The sequence below is a fragment of the Barbus barbus genome (genome assembly GCF_936440315.1).
Source record: "Barbus barbus genome assembly, chromosome: 39".
NCBI lineage: Eukaryota > Metazoa > Chordata > Actinopteri > Cypriniformes > Cyprinidae > Barbus > Barbus barbus.
Window position 1 is genome coordinate 15,693,098 of NC_136717.1, and position 24,202 is coordinate 15,717,299.

The 24,202-nt window shown below is 36.9% G+C and overlaps 2 protein-coding genes across 7 annotated transcripts in view; both read left to right on the top strand.

The window, feature by feature from the left end:
• dennd5b (DENN/MADD domain containing 5B) overlaps positions 1–13,753 on the top strand; it is a 36,508-nt gene extending 22,755 nt beyond the window's left edge. For 2 of the 5 annotated variants that reach the window (XM_079398606.1, XM_079398604.1), the window contains 18 exons: positions 768–1,343; positions 1,486–1,717; positions 2,785–2,935; positions 3,193–3,283; positions 4,900–5,031; positions 5,676–5,828; positions 5,920–5,992; positions 7,211–7,292; positions 7,504–7,632; positions 7,816–7,937; positions 8,308–8,453; positions 9,288–9,329; positions 9,770–9,888; positions 9,968–10,155; positions 10,540–10,622; positions 10,707–10,833; positions 11,585–11,759; positions 11,857–13,753. In XM_079398606.1, coding sequence (XP_079254732.1) covers positions 768–1,343; positions 1,486–1,717; positions 2,785–2,935; positions 3,193–3,283; positions 4,900–5,031; positions 5,676–5,828; positions 5,920–5,992; positions 7,211–7,292; positions 7,504–7,632; positions 7,816–7,937; positions 8,308–8,453; positions 9,288–9,329; positions 9,770–9,888; positions 9,968–10,155; positions 10,540–10,622; positions 10,707–10,833; positions 11,585–11,759; positions 11,857–12,040 — 2,805 coding nt within the window. In that variant the 3' untranslated portion in view covers positions 12,041–13,753. Of the gene's footprint in view, positions 1–767; positions 1,344–1,485; positions 1,718–2,784; positions 2,936–3,192; positions 3,284–4,464; positions 4,573–4,899; positions 5,032–5,675; positions 5,829–5,919; positions 5,993–7,210; positions 7,293–7,503; positions 7,633–7,815; positions 7,938–8,307; positions 8,454–9,287; positions 9,330–9,769; positions 9,889–9,967; positions 10,156–10,539; positions 10,623–10,706; positions 10,834–11,584; positions 11,760–11,856 lie in introns of all 5 variants that reach the window. The other 3 variants (XM_079398605.1, XM_079398607.1, XM_079398608.1) reach the window with 2 other exon arrangements.
• A 1,433-nt stretch (positions 13,754–15,186) lies between these two features.
• Positions 15,187–23,655, top strand: sinhcaf (SIN3-HDAC complex associated factor). 2 transcript variants are annotated; one of them, XM_079398610.1, is made up of 6 exons: positions 15,187–15,490; positions 18,673–18,800; positions 19,029–19,128; positions 20,107–20,230; positions 20,326–20,476; positions 20,582–23,655. In XM_079398610.1, the coding sequence occupies exons 2-6, from the start codon at positions 18,673–18,675 to the stop codon at positions 20,853–20,855; spliced, it is 777 nt and encodes a 258-aa protein (XP_079254736.1). In that variant the 5' UTR covers positions 15,187–15,490; the 3' UTR covers positions 20,856–23,655. The 2 variants fall into 2 exon arrangements, with proteins under 2 accessions (XP_079254736.1, XP_079254737.1); XM_079398611.1 differs by lacking the exon at positions 15,187–15,490 and adding an exon at positions 16,405–16,484.
• Positions 23,656–24,202: the final 547 nt, after the last annotated feature.

The window sequence follows — 24,202 nt, forward strand, 5'->3', positions numbered from 1 at the left end:
GCTGATGATTTCTATTGCAACTTGGGTCAGTGTGTGTGTGTGTGTGTGTCTGAATACTGTAATTTCCCAGCATGCATTTGTGTTTTAGACATTTCTTTGTTTGGCACATCACAATGAAGTTGGCTTATAATGTAATCTTCATGTTAATGTAGTGATTATTGTGCCAGGCTATTATTGTGGATTCTTTTTCTTCTTAAATTACTTGTATATATTATATTATACTCACTCACTCACTCACTCACTCACTATATATATAAATATAATATAATAATATAAAAAATATTAATTAAATATTAAATAGTTAAACTGTGTCAGAACAAATTCTTCTTGATAATGTCAGATAACTTTGATAGAAAGGTATGTAATGAATTAGGATGAATAGCTATCAGCTGTTAAATTTAAGTACACAATTAGATAATACCAATTCAGGTCAACCAATTATCAAGCAATGCTTAATTCTGTTCAGTCTGTGGTGGGAAAAGGTTGCATTAGCAATTAAAGAAAAAAACACTTAAGCAAAACATGGTCAGGTCAAAGTGTCTGAATAATTTCACACAAACAAATTTCCTTTGTCACAGCATTATTGTTTATTGTTGTATGTATTATAGTACAGGTTGAAGTGTAATTACAGAAAAATCAGCCTGGTGGCATTTAATAACAAATAATAGAAGTGTTGTTACAGCAAAACTTGAACTCTTACAACTGCAGACTTAGATGTGTGGCTTGAGGCATAAATGTTCATTTGCACGGCTCCTTTCTCTCCTCAGGCGAACCTGTGTTTTGTTGACATCGACAACCACTGCATCGAGCTGCCTGAAGACTTCCCTCAATTCCCCAACAAGACCGAATTCATCCAGGAACTCAGTGAGGTATTGCTAAGCTTTGGTCTGTCTCCTGAGGGGGGCAACTCCTCCCCTGATCCAGCTGTCAGCACGCAGACCTCCTTGCTGGAGAAGAAGCTGAAGACCACGTCCCTGAGTAAGTTGGTGGATGACAGAAAGAACGGCAACCTCGGTGGAGAGGCGCTGGATGTGCTGGAACTTCTTCAGGGCAACCCGACTCTGGAGCGTCTGCAGGCTCTGGCCAAAAGGACTGGGGTGAAAGTGGCCGGTCTGGAGGCATTGGCAACGGGGCAGAAGGCCGTAGGAGAGGAGGGCATCGGAGGAAGGTCTCCTGCCAAGGAAGAGGAGCTGAGGAACGCTAAACTGAACGTGCAGCTGAGGGAGGTGTTCGCTGCACGCTTTGCGACAATGTTTGCGGACTACGAGTCGTTTGTGATTCAGAACTCACCAGATTTGGAGTCCTGGCTGACCAATAGAGAGCAAATGCACAACTTTGACAAGGTGATGACTTACATTCTACACACTTATTCGCAAAACTAATTAGACACACTCTTAATATTTTTTTTGTTGTAGCCTAGTTAGGCACTTTTGTATTGGTCAGATGGTACATCCATTTAAGTTCTTTCATTTGATTTCTCTTCAGGCTTCATTCCTTTCCGACCAGCCAGAACCGTACTTGCCCTTCCTGTCCCATTTCATCGAAACACAAATGTTTGCCACCTTCATCGACAACAAGATCATGTCTCAGTGGGAGGAGAAAGAACCCCTCCTTCGAGTGTTTGACGGACGCATTGAGAAGGCCCGTCTCTACAATGTTCGCGCACCCAACTTGCGCTCATCAGTTTACCAGAAATGCACTTTCCTCAAAGAGTCAGGTAAGAAACATTAAGCTATTTCATCTTGATTCAATTTTGAGGTCTTTGAAATAATTTTACTGTTGGGTGGTTTATACTGTGTTCAGTGTTCTTTGTCTCTATAAACAGATTTGGAAATCATTGTGTTTTGCTGCATTGAAAATGACTTCTCATTTTATGCCTTACTGATTTATGTGCAATCACATCCTCAGCAGAGCACCTTTCATCATTCTTTTTCTGAACCGATGGTTATTCCCCTGTCATTGCTCTGTCACTACAAATTGTGTATTTCAATTTTAATGAAGCCCGTAGAAAAAAAATAGCTGCTGCGTATGTGCCCAAATGATTATAGAGAGTGACAGTTCAAGAGGGCGGCTGAGGGGCCGAGGGGGGTTTGGGGAAAGAGAAGAGAGACTGCAGAAGTGGTTGAAAAATGAGGAGAGGAGCACAGAATGAAAGAACTGAAGAGTATGTCCTCAAATGAGTCATATGAATGGAGCGCTTTTGAAAGGCTGCCAAATGCTGAAAAGAAAAGAGCGGGCGCCTGACGCTGTATTGTGCCATCTTGGGAAGCCTGTGTGTGTATGTGCACTGAATATTGTTGAGTGGGTGTCTGCACGCTAAGCCCCTAGTACCATTGTTAGGTCAATAACCTCTTGTCACACTGAAGGTCACTGTTGGAAGATGGATGCTGCTGTTCTGGCTTAAAAAATGTGCTTCTGAAATGGCAAGCTGCCCACAGATGCCCTATAAAAGATGCCCAACGTTTTCAAAAACAAAATGCTCTATGAAAGTCATAACGTTGATTGGTATATTAGTTGCACGATTAAAATGCTAGGAAGTAAATGACTATGTTAGTATGAAAACAAGATTTGAACCCATGCAAAGTGTATCTAATTAAGAGCAGATTTGCTCATACATTAGTTTATTTTCAAATACTTTTATTTTACTGTTGTGGAAGTCTAGCCTCAAGTTTACAGTTATTATTAATGAATATTCTTAAGTGATTTCTTTTGAAGACTCAAGTCTCAAGCGGTCACAACATAATGCCTAACCCCTCTCACTCGAGCTGTGTTTCTCCTCTCCAGCTCAGGCCATAGAGCAAAGGCTGAGAAAGATCGACCACACAGCCATCCATCCTCACCTGCTGAATATGAAGATTGGCCAAGGAAAATACCAGCAGGGCTTCTTCCCCAAACTACAGGCTGATGTGCTCGCCTCAGGGCCCACCAACAACAAGTGAGTCCTCTTTATGGCACATGACACCGTAATGAGAGATTGACCATTCAGTGTGGGCCATGTGTCAATATTAGTTTTAAAGCTCTGTTTTAAATTAAAACAGATGCTGCAATCCATCTGTTTTTAGTCACACTTCAATAACCAATTTTATGAAAGTTATTTATTTAGCTGTCTTTTCATTTACTTTGTGGCAAACTCTATAAAGCTTGTATCAATGTGTGTGTGTGTGGGATAATCTAATAACTCTCTTTGATCAGGTGGTCTAACCGCACATGTTCAACTCAGCGCAGAGTGGACCGTCACAGACAGCAGAACGACCATCTTGTGCTGGACAACGACCTCAAAGAGGTAAGACTGCAGCTTTCTTCCTTTTCAGCATCTCTCCTCCTTTCTTTTTCTTTTCATCTTGTTCTGTGTGCAGCCTTTGATTAGCACAGACTTTTTATGTAATTCCTTTCATCTTGAGGCTTTTTACTTACTCCATCTCTTTTATACTGGTGCCTTCCTAGGGTCTTATTTGTCAGATGGTTGATAAAGCTGATTGTTGGCAGAATCCCAAAGTAAATAATGAGTGGTTTATCCAAAAATGATCATTCTGTCTTTTACGCACCTTCATGTTGTTCCAAACCTGTAAGACTTACTTTCTTTCATGGACCACAAAAGAAGTTATTCTAAAAACTATAACTGTCGCTCTTTTCCATTGTTATTGCTAACTAAAATCATAAAATATAGATATTGGATGAGAAAATTAAGCTTAAAGTAAACTCATTAAATTTTTTAGTTAGTTGCCAAAGCAACTAAAATGACTAAAAACCTGAAATAAAAATAAAGATAAATAAAAATATTGTTTTTATTTATAAATTAATAACATTGACAAAAACACATAACAGAATTTCTATAAAATTTTAAATAAAATTAAAATGACATCTGAAAATGAAATGATACACAAAAAAATTATGGTACATAAATAATTCTAAAATAACAAAACTAAAATAACCCATATACTGTGTAAGATGTCATTTACTGATAAATAACCGACATCTATGAATTAATAATCCAGACCAGTTTTGTAAAACAAATTGATTTTCAAAAGAATGATTTGTACAGGAACTAAATGTTGCTATGTCATGTCAAGAAACGGTATGACTCATGTCAAGAAATTTACATCGTTTTTTAAGTGAGCTATTACTTATAATTATGATAATGAACAGTGATTCTCCATAAATCACAGATTCTTGATGTCTGAATCACTTGAATGGTCTTCAGGGCTGTAAGTGATTTACATTGTAATTTGACTTGTAAATGGTTCCTGATGAATCATGCTTAATGCGAAGGCCTCTTGGGCTTTTAGTGAATTTGCCTGTTCTCATTTCTTCATTTGTCTCCATTTTCTTTTACTTCCAGTTTGTCTTCTACCTTATCTTTTCTTGCATTCATGTGCATGCTGCTTTTTTCTTTCCTTTTCTATTGTTTCTTCATTGTTGCTGTGTGCTTTTGTATGCTGTGTGGGCCGTACCACCTCACGGCAGGTGGAGGGGTGTTTGCTCCTGCAGAACTCTATGGCTTTCTGGGAGTGGGATAAGGCGCCACCCCCACCTATTAAACCGCCTAAAAAGTCCTTCTCGGCCTGCTGTCTGGTATGTGGAGGCCTGCCATTATATGACCGACTTAAAACATTCCTAACATGCCCTTAACAAACTCCTCCCAGATGACAGAAGTCCACAAAGCCCTTCCCCTCAGACACACAGTGACCTTTGAACTCTGCTGCACACAATCCTGCCCTTGGATATTCCCACACACCGGAGTTTGAGTAGTGAGCGCTTACCGACCCAGTCACTCAGCAATCATAAACCCCCTGTTGTAGCCCAATTGATCTTGTTTTTCTGTATAGAAAGCAAGGTATATTAAACCTTTTTAAATGACTTTACTCTTTTAAATGTCTGTGTCCTGATCTCTTTGTGTAGAAGTACATGCAGGAGGCCCGTAACCTGGGGAAGAACCTGAGACAGCCCAAACTATCAGACCTGTCCCCTGCGGTCATCGCTCAGACCAACTGGAAGTTTGTGGAGGGTTTACTGAAAGAATGCAAAATGAAGGTCAGGATGAGTTTAACATGCACAGATGGGTGTATTTGTGTGTGCGTGCGTGTGTTTTAACAAGGTTCCCACTGCCATGGAATACCTGGAAATTAAGAATGTTGGTTATAAGCCGATAGTGGAGATTTATTTATTTACTTATTACTTGCTCATTGACTCTCAGCAGAATATTTTAGGGCACAGACATTATTAATATGAAATTATATTTAATATTAAATTATTTCTGTGCTTTAAAATAGTTCATCGGATAGACATGATTTTTTTGTAGAGTAGAATTTAATTCAAGTCACTGTTCATAACATCAGTCAGTCTGTTGAGAGTCTCACTGGAGACAGTTGTAAACTAAGTAGTATATTCACATGCATTTATTAATTTAAAAGCTTGATGCTTAACATGCAATACAAATGGAAATCTGCTCCAGCAATCTCTGTGGAATGATTTTAATATCCTTATCTAGTAATCATGAACCGCTGGATGTAAAAGTCATATAAATGCATTGGTCAAGAAGTGTGGGAACCGGGTTCTGAGTACAAGCATGATTACTAGTCTGACCCATTTGTCTGCTGCATTACAGACCTTAGACTCAATCAAGATTGAAATGTCTGGTATGTTGTTTTTAATGTTGTTTATCAATGGATGCTCAGACTAAGCGTATGTTGGTGGAGAAAATGGGCAGAGAGGCTGTTGAACTGGGACATGGAGAGGCGAACATCACCGGCCTGGAGGAGAACACACTCATAGCCAGTCTGTGTGACCTACTGGAGAGAATATGGAGCCACGGCCTACAGGTCAAACAGGTGAGACATAAACAACTGGAAATGCGTTTCACAATTTAACCCATACAATCTAACGCTGGGAATCACTGTGTGCTGTTATCCTGCTTTATAGGGAAAGTCTGCGCTGTGGTCTCATTTATTGCACTACCAGACGAGAGAAGAGAAAAACGAACAGCTGTCTCCAGGTAAAATACATATGAGTTAATAAGACGAGAAACAACTCTACTCAAGTAACTGTGCAGATATACATAGAGAATGATTTTCAGGGGTGTTTGTTTCTGTAGGGCTGCATTTAGTTGAGGTTCATCTCGCATTACATAAATCAGGGCTTCCCAAAGTGGGGAGGGAATTGCAGGGGGTTCGTGAGTTAGTACACGGTATGCCTAAGAGTGTATACCATTGACAAATTAATACAAAGAGAATTTTTAATTAAATGGAAGGTTTTTGCAAATAAATGTTACAGGTTTATACAAATGTGATGTAGGCTAAATGTGAAATCTTAAATATACAAAAATAATTATATTTATGGGAAACCCTGTATCTAATAATTACATTGTAAATTACAGTAATATGAATTTGAATCATTTGTTGAGTGTAATAACAATAGCTATGAAAATACTACTGAAATTTTAAAACTGATAAAAATAAAAATGTTTTTAAAGTTAAACATGCTCCATTAAATTATTGAAATATTTACTTATTATCTACTTGAAGTACCCCCTGAGATTTTAAGTAAATAATTTAGGTTAAAGGGGTTCGGCTGACAAAAAGGTTTGAAAATCCCTGTCATAAATGATTTCAATCATTTGGTGCCTCTAGCACAGCTGAACTCAATTATGTGAAAACAAAATGCAAAAACTTGTTTGTAATATTTGTCATATGCAAATATATCAAAAAGTTATTAAAGTAGGATTTGATAAAGTACTTGTCATGCTTGGTATACTTGATACTGATTGCAAGTGTTATTGCTAACATTTAGCATCACTGCATCATATTGAAATGTAAATATACTTTTACGCAAAAACAAGTTTTTTTTTCATTGTTTTGGGGAAGTTCAAGACCTAAATTAAGTTGTAAACATGTTTAGCTAACTTTTAAATTGCTTAGTTCTTCTCGTAGAAATACTGAAAGGGACATATAAGTTAATTTTTCATGTTCATAACTGCTTTAGTAATTTCAAAACCCACTTGAATTGAGTTTTAAATTGCATTTTGGCATTCAGTTTGCATAGTTAAAAGGGTTTGTGTTCCTATATACAGTATGTCTAGACTATAGGCCTAACACTTCTACATGCTAAGCATTGCTAACAGGCTAACAGTGCCTCTAGAAGGGATTTAAATGTGCAATTTTCTTTCTTCTAAAACTGCTCTAAGTGCTAAAACTGTTTGTTTCTTGCTCCACAGTGTCTAATGGCCAGGAAAAACGGAAGCCGGAGTCCAGTGTGGGTCTTCCTACATTACGTGTATCAGTCATACAGGATATGAGGTGTGTTTATTCCCGAGGACAGTTAAATGTTGTATACCGTAGTGCGTATTTTATTTTTTGTTTTGGATGTATAATTCAGCTGATGATGATGGTTTTAAAAAAGTGATTGATTTGCATTGCTTGCAGCCTCTTCAACCCACATACAGTGAATTACATTATTACTTTTGATGCTTTGTCTTTCTTCATCATTCTTTCTCTTTCGACTTCTCAGACACATCCAGAGCATGGGAGAGATTAAAACCGATGTAGGTCGAGCACGTGCCTGGATCCGTCTGTCTCTGGAGAAAAAACTACTTTCCCAGCATCTCAAACAGCTGCTGTCTGACCAGGCCTTAACCAAGTATGTATAATACTTAACACGCATCCACACTCACACACACACACCTGCCTTTCAGACTCCCACATACATACACACCAAAAAATATGCTCATCGTAAGAATTTGTGAGTGACGCAAACAAGCACATGCATGCTGACCCGTTTCAAGTGCGTGCACCTGTTATTAAATATGCGATGTTCCCACAGGAAGCTGTACAAGCGTTACGCCTTCTTGCGCTGCGAAGAGGAAAAAGAGCAGTTTCTCTTTCATCTCCTGAGCCTGAATGCTGTGGACTACTTCTGCTTTACCAGCGTCTTCACCACCATAAGTACGTCCCACAGAAAGAGAGACACACACAGATGTACAGATATGCAAATCAGGACTGTATCTACTTTAGTTTATGCATATTACATTTTTTACATTTGTTCCTCCAAATCTTGATTATTTGGTTACATATTTGATGCAAACACTCATACAAAACAGCAGGGAACAGCTTCTGTATTCATCCAGCATATCTGGCACTTGATATTGATTTGATGCTGCGTGACCAAGGCATGAAAAATTCATATTTATACTGCACAACAGAATGTCGCAATGCAACTTAGAATATCTTTTTAACTCATTATGAATGATTTTTTCTGTCTTTTTGTGTAATGCTGTGTTTAGTTGCAATTTTTTATTTTTTTTTGCATCCTAAGTGATTCCATACAGGGCCGTTATCATTCCCATCAAGAAGCTTAGTAACACAATGACGACGTCCAACCCCTGGCTGTGTGTGTCCGGTGAGCTGGGAGACTCCGGCATCCTGCAGATCACGAAGAACGTTCTGGAAATGACGTTTGATGTGAGTGCTGTGACATCAGGCTCCAGCTGTTCTGCCCTGAAATTGATACAGCAGTTTATTTTGAGAGTCACAGTTTGTTTTCCTGTGAGACCGAAACAATCATCCATCCTGCTATCCGCAGAACTGAGTGTGCTTGCAGGTCTTTTGAACATCTGTTAGATCGAAACTATTTATGGAAATGACAGAAATGTAGCTGAACAAAATATCAAAAAACAACAACAAAAGAGAGAAATCTCATGATAAAAATGTCACATTTCACCTTAAAGATTAATGGAATAAATACAACGTACTGTAATACTGTGACTTATTTCAGTTGGCAATACAACAAATACTACCATAAAGTATAAATTGTTGACAATCTAAATAATTTTTATTTCAATTTTGCAGTAAGATAATAAGAATTGAGGAATATAAACATAACTGTACATATTTTATTTAATTAACATTATTATTAAAATGATTATATTTTTTGCAGAATATTCTAAAGTCATAAAATGTGAATTTTCTGTAAGCAAAATATAATTTCTTTCTCTTTTTTGTTGTTGAGTGGATTAAATTATTCACACGACTGTTGTGAAATTTACTTTGCTTTGCCCTTTCACAATATTTTGCATTCCCTCACTATTGAAATGATTCTCTTGATGTCCAGATTCTTTCTTTTTCCCCCAAACTGAAATAGTGATTCATGCATTAGTGATCAAAACCTCTCCATGAATCTATAACTTTGAGGAAGGAGATATTATTGTTACATCCCACCTCATACAACCAATCACTGCCATTTGTCTTGCTGTCAATCACCCATCATGTTCTAACTCATTCTGTGTCCTCTCGCAGTCTGCCTTTAGGCCTCACACGCACATCTCCATCGCCTTCAAGGTTAGGTGCACATCCCTGCATTTTATTCCTCCCTCTCTCTCCATTCATCCATCTCTCCATTTTTCTACTTCTCTACATAGAGAGATCTCCTCTTCTTCTCCTTTGGGTTGTTAGTTTAGCTTTAAATCTTGTGATTTTTGCATTCCAAATTTTGTACATTTGCTTTGTATTTACTCGCTAAAGCTAGTTTTTAACTCATTTGGAACTTACAGAGTGTTAATTTTGGACCCTGTTTGTACACTTGCATTTAGTCAAATTCTGAATGTTTTAGAGCCGTGGGTTTACTATGGTCTAAACCAGCCATAGTGCATTGCATACGTTCTCTATCTTGGTGTCCTTCCTCTGCTCAACCTTCACATGGGTTGTTCAGTTATTCTCAGACAGCCTCTCAGTGCCTCTGACATGGTTGCCTTTATCTGTTCTGTATGTGTGTCTTACAGTGTCAGAACCTCGGGAAGTTGACAACAGTGCAGCTGGGTCATGATAATTCTGGCTTGCTTGCCAAGTGGCTGGTGGATTGTGTCATGGTCCGCAATGAGATCACTGGCCACACGTACAAGTACGGCCTACTTTAGCCTCTTGCCATTCATCCTGCTCCTTTTATGGTTTTCTTGTTATTTACTCATCATCCTTTCCAGGTTCCCGTGTGGCAGGTGGCTGGGGAAGGGTGTGGATGATGGCAGTCTCGAGCGAGTTCTGATTGGTGAATTTGTAGTTCCGTGCAACGATGATGATGGAGGAAGAGGGTCTAAGACTCCGCCCCTTCAGCGATCACCTTCCCAGATCCGACGAATCAGCATCACATCACTTACAGGACGTGGAAACAGTAAGTTCAGCTTAAATTTCAAAGGTGCTCAGTCATTTGATTTGTTGTGCTGGTGGTCATCTTGGGCTTACACTGACACCTAGTGGTTAAAATGTGGCATTGCATAAATAACATTGTTTATCGGTGACATTGTAGAAATGCTCTATTAGTAATCAACCACAATTATTTTTTTTAAACAAAAGTGTCTGATGATGGGATTTACAGAAATGAAGTACATAGTACTCTCCTTGTATATAAATCAGCTTTTATTAGGCTACTGGATATGATTGTCTTTATTGTTAATGTACATTCAAAACTATTTTTAAATTATAATTGATGTTAATTAATATTAATTTCTTTAGGTCTTTTTGATATTTGTGTTAAATGCAATTCTTCTCTCTACAGAACCAACAACTGTACAGATACAGGAATCCATCGGTGAAGCAGTCAACAATATTATAAAGCATTTCCACAAACCTGAAAAAGAGGTATGATATGCCCACGCATGATTATTATCATTTTTGTTGTCCTTGTAACCTTTTTTTAATTTAAAGGTTTGTCTGTGCTTTCAGAGGGGCAGTCTTACGGTTCTGCTGTGTGGAGAAGGTGGTCTTGCGTGGGCACTGGAGCAGTTCTTCCAGCATGGCTTCCGCTCAGCTCGAATCTTTCAGAAAAATGTTTTTGTGTGGGACTTCTATGGTAAGCTTAGATTATTAAATGTTTCCCTGTGACAGTAGTAGAGAAAAGGAAAAAGTCATAATAGATCTAGTTTATTTATCATGTTTGTGTTTTAACCATATCTGTGATTTAAAGCTTAACTTACACTGATTTTTTTTTTTTTTGAGATTTTTTTGATGAGTTTCTTATGCTCGTTAAGGCTGCCTTTATTTGAGCAGAAATGCTGAAAAAAACGGTAATATTGTGAAATATTGAAAACTAAAATAAGTTTTATATTTTAATATACTTTAAAATCTTTTTTTTGTGATGCAAAGCAGAATTTTCATCAGTCTTTACTACAGTCCTCAGTGTCGCATGATCCTTTAGAAATCATTCTAATACTTAGATTTATTGTCAGTGTTCCAACCTATCATACTTAATTTTTTTAGGATTCTTTGAATAAAAAGAGCAGCATTTATTTAAATAAATCTTTCTTAACAATACAAGTCTTTACTATCACTTTTAGCAATTTATGTTTATATATATTTATCTATCGGAGGGTGTAAAATAACTTTAAATAACTTCATAATTTTAAAGCCTCATTATATAGGGCTTTATAGCCACACGTTTGTCCTCCAACAGTACTTTAAAATGGAGACAATTAAGCATTTAGTATCGTTTTGTATGTTATACAAAACAATTATTTCTATTATATTGTTGTGCTGCTTAAAATATATAAAATATGCTGCTTAAATATAATATAATGGAGTTCCTATGTCTGTGTGTTGTACAGAGAGAACAGTAGGATTTATGGAGAATGCAGATCAGATTGGAGACCTGCAAGAAACACCAGAACCTCTAGGTCTGAATTATGAATCTTTCTGTCGATACGTCAACGCCATTAACAATATGCCACGCAACATTGGCAAAGATGGCAAGTTCCAGCTGCTAGTTTGTCTCGGGGCGAGGTAAGGACACCCATATGCTCCTTAAAGCTAAATAATTTAGTTTTTTAATAAACAAAATGTATTTAAAGTTGTCTGCATGTGTATCCCACTCTCACAGAGACCGACTGTTGCCGCAGTGGCTCCCTCTACTGGCCGAATGCCCCGTCATCACACGCATGTATGAGGAGAACGCGTTACTGCGAGACAAACTCACTGTCAGCTCTCTCGTCGCAGTTCTGGAAACGCTCCATGACTTCCCCATCACACTGGAGAGCTCTCTAACTAAAAGCGTTGAGCTGTAACTCCACATGCTGAGGTCAAATTCAGACTGCGCCCCCTCTCTGCTGCCACCCTCAGGGCCAAAGCGGCTCTACAAGTACTCTGCCTTGTGCTGACCAGGGAAGGACTGATGTCTTATCGAAGCATCTTTCAACACGACTGATCCCCCAAAGAAATGAACTCAGAAGTGTGTTTTGTAGCAGTATTTGGAGTTGTGCTCTTTCTAATTGAAAGCGTTGATGGATTTTTTTGAGAAGACAAACTTTTTTCCTGTGGATTTTGCTTTCAAACCTGTGGTCATTTCTGCGCACATCTGTCTGCGAGTCGAATCCGCTAGCGTTTCTGCTTCAGATCATGTGCTGTCTTTAGAAAGCACTGTTTTTTGCAAAGTATGTCAAGATACAGAGAAGCCTTAGTACTGACAGATTACATGCCCAACACATTCAATAACCATTATTTGACTGGCAGAATTATTATACTTGAGGAATTCCGACATGAAGTGTTTGTAATGACTTGAATTTTATGTCTGGGTGTTTAAACCGATGCTATCGGTGTTCTGATTGGCTGTTAGTTTGGAAGAACGATTCTTCATATTGGATAAAGTCTAAAATTGAAGATGTCAATTCGAACCATTCTCCTGGTTAAAAGCCTGTCAAATGAATTTTCAGAGTAAAAGGACATTCCAACAAGATGTGAATCATTGTATGTTACACGATATGTTTATATGTGTGATAGTAATGTGCGTGTGTGGCTTAACATTTGGGAAGATGTGTTTATTTTGCCAATGAGTATTAACTTCATTCTTAGATTCTTCAGTGTCATGTTTGAATTTTTTATTTTTAAGAAAGAAACACTGGAAATCCTCGTAAAGCAATAACAAGCCTGTTTCAGAGAGTTTTTTTGCTATTATATTTAGTCACAGTTAAAATCTCTCAAAGATGAATTATCACAGTTGTGGGGCGCTTTAGTGTAAACCCTAGTATTTACTACTAATTGAAGGTCTAAATGCAGCAATTACTTTGTAAATCCATGTTTGATTACTGCACATTGCTTAGAAATGAATACGTATTGTCCTTAAATCACCCTTTATGTTTGTTCAGTTTTACTCCACAATCCCTGCTGAGAGAAATCAAGTAGTAATTACATATAAATGACAAATGTTATAGGATGAATATCTCATGATGTTACTTAAGTTTTGGTTTTTAAGACTCTCGGCATTTAATCTAAGTGCTGTGTAGCACGTCAACCTGTGTATTTTATTTCTTTTTTATAATGACTCGGATCATTTGTATTTATTTTCGAATTATTCTTTTGTGTCTCTGGTTGATTTTGGTCTGACGCAATCTTTGGGTGATTTATGCAGTAAGCTAACACTGTATCATTTATTTATTTTAGTAAATCTGCTTTCAGGCTTTATATAAGTCAACTTTATTTTAGGCCCCAAACATTGATGAAATCCCAGAGAATCCTCTCGCTGGAGGGATGAGGAAGCCACAGGAACCCTTTCGTTTGCGGTGCTGATGCATGCCACATGTTTTAGATCTCGGAGAAGTACTGTTGCTGTAAATGAATTTGTTCCTCTTCTAGATCTTGCCTCATTCCGTCTGTTTTTTCCCCTGTATGAAAACTTCTAAACATCAATCATATTATAAAAAGCTCCCTGCCGAAAAATTTGTGGGTTCCTCTATAATGTTTATATTTGTGAAGTAACTCATTAAAATTGCTCTGTTCATCCATATCTGTGTCCTCTCTGAACTTCTTGTGAACGGTGTGTGCAGACGGGACATTATTTCAACACACAGTAGGCATGCATGGTATCCCAGGACAGTGCTCAGGTCCTACAGAACATTCCTCTATGAAGGGTCATTCTGCATTGAACATTATTTTTAGTTTAGAGACATGCTGATGGCATCTGTGAAACAAATGTTCTGCGCTGTCTCATAAGTGTTTTTATAGAAACCTGAGATTTCATGTTAGGGGAGACTGGGGAGTGTTGCGATATGAAAGTTTAACCAGTTACAAATTCGCTTATTCATTCATAAAAAAGGTACAAAATCTGTCACTGGGGCACTACCTTTTTTAAAAAGTAAAATTGTGTACCTTGTTTACCTATAAATATGCATACTAGTGCAGATTAGTACCTTAACATCCTTAAAACTAGGCTACATATTACCTAAAGTCTTAGTACCTAAATGGTACTGTATACCTTGAGGAGTATATAAGCACCAAGCTCCTAAGATGACAGTAGAAGCTGTAATCCTGTGTAAAAATATAAAGCATTTACAGGAAAAAAAGGTAAAGTAAAATGACATGCCATAATTTGATTTGTGATGTCAAATGACAGTTTACTGCGCATTTAATTCACTGTAGTGTTACTATCTTTACCATTTTAAAAATATGTAATATCTAATAATATCTAATATCATCTTTACTTGACCCTCTAACTCTAGCACTATCTATTCTAATTGTATTTTATCTGTCTTTTTATAAAAAAATAACAATAATAATAATAATTATCTGTACTGCGTTAGGCTAACCAAGACTTGTAATAGCACTTGCACGTTGTTGCTCTTTTGTTGGTTTTGATTGCTTCTTATGTCCTCATTTGTAAATCGCTTTGGATAAAAGCGTCTGCTAAATGACTAAATAAATAATAATAGTATCTACAAAATGAAATTAGGGGTAGTGATTTCAGACAAAAGGATTTGATTAAATGTGAAGTTGAACTTGATTACCACAATAAATTCATGCACAATTTTTTAAATATATCCCATATCCCTATATAATAGCTAATTTGACAATATGTAGACTAATTTTCTAAACTAATCTGTAGCAAACAAATATCTGAATATTACAGCAAAGTCTGAGGAAAAAACACGGAGCTATAAACTAAACTAAATTAAATTTACATTTCCCAGTTTTCCGTCTGAAGTAAACGTTTTTGTCTCGAAAACCTATATCAATTTTGATTTAAAATGTTACATTTATATGGTGTAATGTCGTTTAGCTCTTTCAGCCTATTTAATTTCCTCTGCAGGCTCTCTCGAACTACTTTCGTGATGAAGGCCGAGCTGGCGACATGTGCTCATGGCTGATGGCCGCGGAACGAGAAGGATGTGCTGCGTTTGTTCAGACATCTGCTGTCCTCGTAGTAGTAGAGCGTAACTCCGCCCACCGGGATCGCAGCGCACTGGCTGCTGCCCTAGCAACCAGACCCGCCCACGTTTCCCGCGTAATTTTCTCTTCCTTATATGGGCAATAGAATGCAAACGCAGTCAAACGTCAGCCGCGTATGCAAATGAGGTTGATTGAAGAAATTCAGAAAATGGTGGATGGAGCTCGGCGCATGCGTAAACATTTTACTATACTCAGACAGAAAGTGAGACAGTAACGAGTGGCGCATTGTTAAATGAGTAACGCCTGTAACTCGTGGATTTCGCTGTGTGGTTTGACTTCAACTGCTTCAAGTCGAGGTAAGAAAAAAGGGCTTTTTCTTAAAAGTAACTTAAGAGTTTAAGTGCGCGCTGAAGAGGCTGTATTTGCCTTTCGAAAGGCCCCCTTAAGAAGTTGTGTGACAGTGCGAAGCCCGGCTGAAAGCTGTCGCGTTTATTAGAAATGTAGCAGTAAGATCACTTTTAAGGCTTGCTGAAATTGTTTCACATTTTTCTCGAGTATAAAAGCGTGCGATAAGTTCAGTGTTTACACTTGAGCATCACATTTAGGGCGAGCGCATCCTTTGCTGATGATCGCTGTTAAGTGTTTGATAACAGAATCGATTCATTTGAAGCCGAAATCTATTTCTATTATACTTGTAAGAACAGACGTAAACAAAAATAAGTGTTTTGACAGAAATGGACAATATTGCATTTTAAATTAAAACATTTGCATTCGCGTACTGGTTAAAAACCGGAACTAGGTGCAAAAACTATAAGAGTGGACATGCATTCTCATCTATTTGTGTAGTTGGTGTTGTACGCATGCACTGAAAACCAGTTTTGCTGTTTCTAGTCGTTTTGAACTTGCGATACTGAACTGCGTGTGGTCTCTACTCTGCTGTTGGTGGGTGTGCTTCAAAACAAACCCGCATTTTCACGAGCTCATCAACGTTTCCAAACTTCTGCTTCACTAACTCAAGAAGTTAAACGTCTATGTAACGATTAAAGCTGTGCTAACGTTACTGTTAAAGATTCATTGCATGTGCGACGGAGGCGGTGTCACTGACGCATTTAAACGTGGAGCTAATAAAAATCGATATTTTATTTTAATATCCTGTTGGACTGTTTAAAAGTGTCTTATATTTAACCCGTTAAGAAAATAAACATGCAAATACGTGTTTTGTTCGGCTCGGTGCTCTTGAGCGAAGTTGTTGCATGGACCGCATGTGTTTACAGTCTCGAGCGCAAAGCATGGAGTCGCACGAGCCACTGACGCAGAGTCGCGCGGAAAACAAAGAGCAGCAGAAGAACGGTTCGATTAAATTCACCCGTCTTTCTTCGCTGAGCACCACTGGCGTCAATGAAAACGCGTTAATTAGTTGCTCGCACCGAGCAGGAGTCGTTTTCAGTGAAACTGCGGGGGAAACATGCTGAATGTGTCTGTTTAAAGATGCCGTGTGGCGCGCCATGCTTCCGCGCGAGCTAGTAGTGGGCGGTGAATACGGCGGGACACGCGCACCATTTCTCTGCAGTGCGCGGACGAGTGTACATTTAAACACCGCGAAACATTGATAGTGTCCGTATTATGTTATCTGGATAACTTTAGATGACACATTTGGACGTGTTAATGGCACTGTTGGTCGCGGTTTCCGTAACGGCGTCGTATTACTTTCTTGCCCCCATTTTCTGCCCCTCCTCTCCTCTCCTCTCCTCTCCTCTCCTCTCAAACGCGTTGACATGTTTGAATTACGTCAAGTGCCAGTTCAACTCGCGCACTTGCACTGTACAGTGGACAGTTTTAGAATATGATTAAATATTAATATGCATAGATTTAATTAAAAATGGAAATGCAAAGGCTTCAGATAGACATCGGACAGATGACCCAGTTATATTGTATGCATTTGATGCCTCGCCAGGGCACCGCTGCTGTCACCGATCAGTGTCCATGCGCGAGGCTACCGGTGTCCGGCTCTATCAGCACCGAGGTTATATAAGACCGAGCACTCGGTGCATTAAGCTCTCCCACTGACGCGATGATGACCGATAACCCATATTTCATCTCTCTCTCTCTCTCTCTCTCTCTCTCTTTCTAATATAATCTAGTAGTTATATATGCCCCTGTGCCATAAAACCAATCATAAGGATCAATCTTTTGAAATTTAATCACCTGAAAGCTGAATAAATATGCTTTCCATTGATGTATAGTTTGTTAGGATATGACAATATTTGGCCGAGATGCAACAATTAGAAAATCTGGAAAATGAGGGTGCAAAAAAAAAAAAAATTATATTGAGAAAATAAAGTTGTCCAAAGTTCTTAGCAATGATACATTTTTTGATACATTTATGGTAGTAAATTTACAAAATGTCTTCATTGAACAATCTTTACTTAATACCCTAATGATTTCTGGCATAAAAAAAAATCTATAATTTTGACTCATACAATGTATTGTTGGCTATTGCTACAAATATACCCGTGCTAATTATGACTGGTTTTCCGGTCCAGGGTCGCATATATGCAATATTTATTAAGTAATACATTTATTAACACCATACATGTACTATTTATGTGTACATAAATGTGACCATGGACCACAAAACCATAAGTAGCACGGGTATATTTTATATGATGTATAAATGTCAATTTAAAAAAATTGACCCTTGTGGTCCAGGGTCACAAATATATAAAATGTATGTAGAGCAATTATGAAAATACTATGATAAAATTAAAACAACAGAAAAGGTCATAATATTTTCATATTAATTTGTGTAAATTTCACCATTATTTCCTTATGACCAATTATATGTCTTGACCAATTATTAGTAAATGTTTTATTACAATATATATTGGCAATATACACATGCATACACTACTGGTCAAAAGTTTGGAATAATTAAGATTTAAAAAAAAATGTTTTTGAAAGAAGTTTCTTATGCTTACAAAGACTGCATTTATTTGATAAAAATACAGAAAAAAACATTAATACTCTTAAATTATTATTAGAATTTAAAATAACTGTTTTTAATTTTAATATATTTTAAAATGTAATTTATTCCTGTAATGGCAAAGCTGAATTTCCAGTAGCCATTGTTTCAGTGTCACCCTTCAGAAATCAGTCTGATATGCTGATTTGCTGCTTAAGAATTATCATATTATCATTATTGAAAACAACTTAATATTTTGGTGGAAACCGTGATACACTATCATTCAAAATTCTAAAAAAATAATACATTTATTCAGCAAGGACACATTAAATTGATCAAAAGTAACATTGGCAAATTTACAAAAGAATTCTGAAAGAAAAAAAATGTTTTCACAATATGAAACTTTGATAATAAAAAGAACGATTATTTATGTATAACAGTAACTTTGTTTGTAACTGTGCTGTGGTACTTTTTGCAAATCAAATTCCAGCTGTGTTTAAAAGCTTGTGTAAAATCATTGCATCAGCAGTACGAAATAGAAAGTTGTTTTACTTCTGTCTTATCCATGTGTTACAGATGTTTGGCTTTCATAAGCCAAAGATGTACCGCAGCCTTGATGGATGCTGCATCTGCAGGGCGAAATCCTCCAGCTCTCGTTTCACTGACAGCAAACGCTATGAGAGAGACTTTCAGAGCTGCTTTGGGTGAGTTGGGTATCTATTATGTGCTTGTGGTTCCTCTGTAATAACATGATATTAACATCTGCCTGGTTTAATAACAGTGAGTACAGAATTTATATAATGCATCTCTAGTCAAGCGTTCAGACCTTTTCTTTTAGAGTAATGTGGAGGAGATAATGTTGTTTGTTTGTAATGTTAGAACATCAATGATTTCCATATGCATTATCTTATTACAATGGGATACTTCTACAGTTTAGGTGAGACTCGCTCTGGTGAAATCTGCAATGCTTGTGTTCTGCTGGTGAAACGCTGGAAGAAGCTTCCTATCGGTTCCAAGAAGAACTGGAATCATGTAAGCTCTGTCAAATTCTCCAAGCTCCAACCAGGCTGCACACATGCATACTCGCACAGCCTCTTATTTATCACATCAAAGTCTTTTCATTTCAAATTTGAACACACATTGTTCCAATGCGGCCCTACACAGAAACACCCTTAGTGAACAAATGAACTGCAGCTGCTGTGGCTCCCTAAAATGTTAAAGTAGATGAGGAGGAACTGAGAATCAGCTGAGGAAGCCCACATCCTCAGAATAACACATATTTCAACAATTTCATACATGCACAAATGTTTATTTTAACAGATGCAATAGTATTAATAATAATGAGCTACATAGCAGTAGTCACTCCTTTTCAATTTAGTAAGATTCTAATGATGACAAATGAAAGCTAATGCTGTTCATATGATATGAAAAAGAATGTTATCATGTTTGGGCCCACTCTATTACTACCTATTGTAGTTGATCTAAATAATAATAAATAGATAGATATATTGATAGATTTCTTTATTGGTTTGTTTATAACTAATATCATTTTAATATGACTATATATATATATATATCTATCTCTGACCTATAATATAATAGTAAATTAGTCAATAAGTATAAGTACAAAATAAGTATTTATTGCTTTGTTTAGAGCTAATTTAATATAACTTACATACATATATAAGGGTTTATTTGCAAAAACAAATAACTCCGTTTTGTTTTTTCAAAAATCATGTTTTATATTTTCATGTTTTTATTGTGCTTTGTGTTAGTTAGCTGTATTTTTATTTTTAAACTAATCAAAATAATCTAACTGCAGTTTAATTGAGATTAATTGGAACGCACAATGAAAAAACATGATTTTTGAAAATTGTAAAAAATCTGTTTTTGCAAATGAACTTTTCATATACAATATATAATATAATATATTTATATAGAATAATATAATATATCAAACAGATACATTTCCATCACAGTCTGAGGATTGTTATTATGAATTGTTATCAGGTGGTTGATGCCCGAGGGGGACCCAGTCTGAAAACTACAGTGAAGTCAAAGAAAGTCAAATCTCTGTCCAGACGGGTCAGACCGAACCAGCTCAGCAGAGTTCAGAAAGAACTGAAGAGACACTGTGAGCACACAATCACATATTTCAATTGCAAAACATGAAATGCTTTTTAACACATTCTTTATTAAATAATCTTGCCAAAATGTCTTCATTAACAGATTCAGATGCTCACAGCACCACCTCCAGCGTCAGCCCCGCTCAGTCGCCCAGCTACAGTAACCAATCAGATGAAGGCTCTGACTCTGAGTTGACTCCTGGCTCCGCCCGCTCTCCAGTCTTTTCCTTCTTGGACCTGACATACTGGAAAAGGTATTTTTTTTTTGCAGAATCAGCCTGATTTATAAGTTTGACCTTATATTTTACATGATAATGAACCCTTTAAATGAAACTAGTTCATGTACAAATCTTCTCTAGGCAGCGGGTATGTTGCGGCATCATCTACAAAGGTCGCTTTGGGGAGGTTTTGATCGACCCTCATCTCTACAAGCCCTGCTGTCAGAAAAAACAGGAGCAAGAGCAGGAAGAGGAGGAGGAGGAAGAAGAAGAAGAAGAAGAGGAGGAGGAGGAGGAGGAAGAAGAGGAAGATGGCGACCTTGAGAAAGAGGAGGTTCAGAGCAGTCAAGAAATTCTTCAACCGCACTCCTCTCCCCAAATAAAAATGGAGCAGGAAGTGGAAGAGGAGTGGTGATGCCACATTCCCAGGGTACTGACTTGGCATTCTTAAGAAGCCTTCGAGAGTCGAAGCCCCCCAGACACTCTCAAAGACGTTCTCTCAGATTGCCTTCGATTCAAGAGCAGCTGGATCCTTTTCCTGTTTCTTTCTTCCTTGTTAAGAATATGTCTCTTTCATTTCTTTCGCAGTCAAATCAACTTTTATTTATCAAACTGAACTGGGGTCCTTGTTTTCCAGAGCCTGGTACCACGCTATTCCATTTCCTATGAGGATTTTTTTTTGTAGACCAGAGAAAATGAGATTCCTTTTTTGCTATCCCGGTCAAACACAGTATGCTGGATCTACATACATCATGCATAGAAATGTAGGGAATAGACTTGGACAGTGACCACAATCCTACGCTGTCGCTTTTGAGCCCTTTGAGCACCATTGTGCACTTCTTCTGGGGTGACGGTCTTTCTGCACTTAGTATACAGCAAGCAGCATCTGCTAAATTCTAGCTCAGAGAAGATAAAGTTTGCTGGGATATAACAATTATTTAGGGAATATCTTTGCCTTTTATGTATTTATTTTTTTCTGTCTTTTGTCTTTATTCTTAAGGGCTGCTCTGATTTTTTGATTTTTTTTTCCTCTCGGTTTGTATTTAAAAGGACAGGTCACCTAAAATGTATTTTATCTTTTGAAAAATGTGTCATATTGTTCCGAACTCCTTTCAATTTCTTTCTTTTTTTTCGTGGAACACAAAAAGTGAGTTTTTGAAGAACATCTAGCAGCTTTATTCAGTAATAATGGAAGTGAATGGGGAGTAGGGCTGTTAAGCTCCAAAATGACAAAAGCACCCTGAAAATAGCTAAAAATTGAGCTGTGTGCTATGTTCCAAGTCTTTTATAGCCATATGATAGTGATAAACCAAAGTTTATGTCATATGGACTACTTTTAAGAAATTTTATGGAGCTTTTTGGAACTTGACTTCATCAGTTCCCTTTCATTTTACTATACAGAAAAGATGCAGGATGTTCTTGAAAAATTCGCTTTTTTGTGTTTAATATAAGAAAAGTAGAGGATGATGATGTGAAGGTGAGTAAATGACATTTTTCATTTTAGGGTGGACTGTCACTTTTAAACCCAGATTTCAGTGCAGGTTGTCTATATTCAGCCTCTAATAGGCAACAAACTCAACTCGACTCCTAGTGTTTTACCGCAAACATTTCCCAGTCAGCATTTCTCTGGTGCTGAGGCAGACTGGGCATGGCCAACCAAAAAGAATGCCTGGCTATCTACACTCTTGTATTCAGTGTACTAATGTAAATATCCAAAATTGTAGATTTGACTTAAGGTTTTTGGAAATGAGCATGAACGCTAAGGAAACTATTGTCTAGATGAAATCTGCATGAATTTTGCATGGCCTTTTAAGAAGATTTGTATTTTTTATTTTGTTTTGCAACCATGTTGCAGCATAATTTAAGAATAATTTGGGCACATTTTGAGACAGTCATAATATATTTTTATAATTACAATTAGATAAATACAAGAAAAGAACAAAAATGAAATCAGACTTTGACAACATGACAACTTAAGATGTCATTAATTATTACAGGGATTTAATTGCCTTCTGCTATTTTTCAGAATTGGATATTTTCAATATTGTCTCATTCAAAGCCAAAAAGCCCAAGATTTTTGCTATTTATTCAGCAATCTTATATTCATGTGTTCATATACCCCCTTTCTTGCTTTCTGCCTTTTGTAAATAGTGTTTTCGCAATGACAGATACTTCTTGTTTAACTGTCATGAAAGAATTGAGCACATTGTCTGATCGGTTTGCTAGTTTTTGGTTTGATATGTTTTTTTTTTTTTTTTGGCTTTTTCTTTTGGCTTTTTCTCCATGGAAAATACTGAAAGGCTAAACCAATGTTAGCTTGTACATTTTCATTATAAATTACTGTAATAAGCTTTCATATATAAGGAGTATTCATACTATATATCCCGATGTTTCCCTTTTGTTCCAATAGGTCTGTCCTGCCTGTTTCTTTATAATTTTGTTTATGATAGCCTTGGCTGTCTTGGATTGTACAAGTGACATTGACTCACACAAACGTCTGTTTAATTCCAGCGCTAGAGAGATCATTTGTTTCACACAAAACACTCCATTGCACATGAATTTTAATTCTCTTTCTGGGCAATTTATTTAATATATGTGCTCTGTTTGGAAATGGGTATTTTGATGGTGGCAGCTTGTGGCTTTAGTGTGAATATGCCATATCACACAATGACTGTATTCATGGTAACATCCGTTCAGGGGAAGCATACTATCGTGTCATTTCTATGACGGCGTTATTTGTAAATATAAGATGTGTAAGATTGAACAATGGTTATTATGAATACTCTTTTGTCTTATTTATTTCATATTTATTTGTCTTGTGGTCTTTTCTTTTTAATTCTCATTCAATTTTGTCATAGGACTGACCTGTCCTAACAACACTGCAATATGGACTGAAAATGCTTTTACACATCCCAGATTATCGGGCGAGACTCACTAAACGTTATGGAGAACTTCAGGACTAGACCGCTGTAAAAACAGACTTTTTCGGTGTATGCTAAGTACAACTATTTGATTATTTTTATACTTTTGTTTGAGGGCTTCTAATGCCCACATACGTTTTCTTAGACTAGTCCTTTAGTTGTAGTGCTGCAGGCATGTATGGTAGCTATGCACTTTGTATTCACAATACTAGAGATATATGAAGCAGGTTTTGTATTTTTTTACATATTGTACTTTTTACTTGTTCCTCAATAAATGTAACTTGTGATGGTTACACTTGTTATGTGGATTGGTGTAAACATGCATTTAGCAGCCACTTGCATTGCATTTAGATTAATATTTTACTTGCATGCCCTGGGAATTGAACCTAATCATTGCTATAGAGACATGATACTGTTTGAGCTACAGGAACATATAGGTCATGCCAGCAAATAAAATAAAATGAGCAAGATAATAGAGTAATAGATAGACAGTGGTTGGTATTGCTACATCAAAGTTGTGGGTTCAGTGAATGAACTGTTGAAACAGGCTACAGTGAAAATAAATTAATACTTTCATTTAGCAAGGACATTAAATTCAACAGTAGATACTCTTATAATGTTACAAAATATTTTAATGTTCTATTGAACTTTTCAATTCTGAAAATAATATTAAACATTTAGCATTTGATTATAAGAGGGTTTCTGACGGTAATAAAATAGGATAAATTTAAGATATTTTAAGACCAAGTAAATGCATGGAATGGGACATAAAAAAATTCATTAAAATTAAGTACGTTCATGAATAAAGCAAGAACAAATATCTATCAGTGGGCTCAAAGAA

What these genes read in the sequence shown, in the direction of transcription:
- sinhcaf (XM_079398610.1), top strand. Translation starts at nt 18,673, where the DNA reads ATGTTTGGCTTTCATAAGCCAAAGATGTACCGCAGCCTTGATGGATGC. An exon ending in GACTTTCAGAGCTGCTTTGG is followed by an intron (nt 18,801 to 19,028) that starts GTGAGTTGGGTA and finishes ATACTTCTACAG; the next exon opens with TTTAGGTGAGACTCGCTCTG. An exon ending in CCAAGAAGAACTGGAATCAT is followed by an intron (nt 19,129 to 20,106) that starts GTAAGCTCTGTC and finishes AATTGTTATCAG; the next exon opens with GTGGTTGATGCCCGAGGGGG.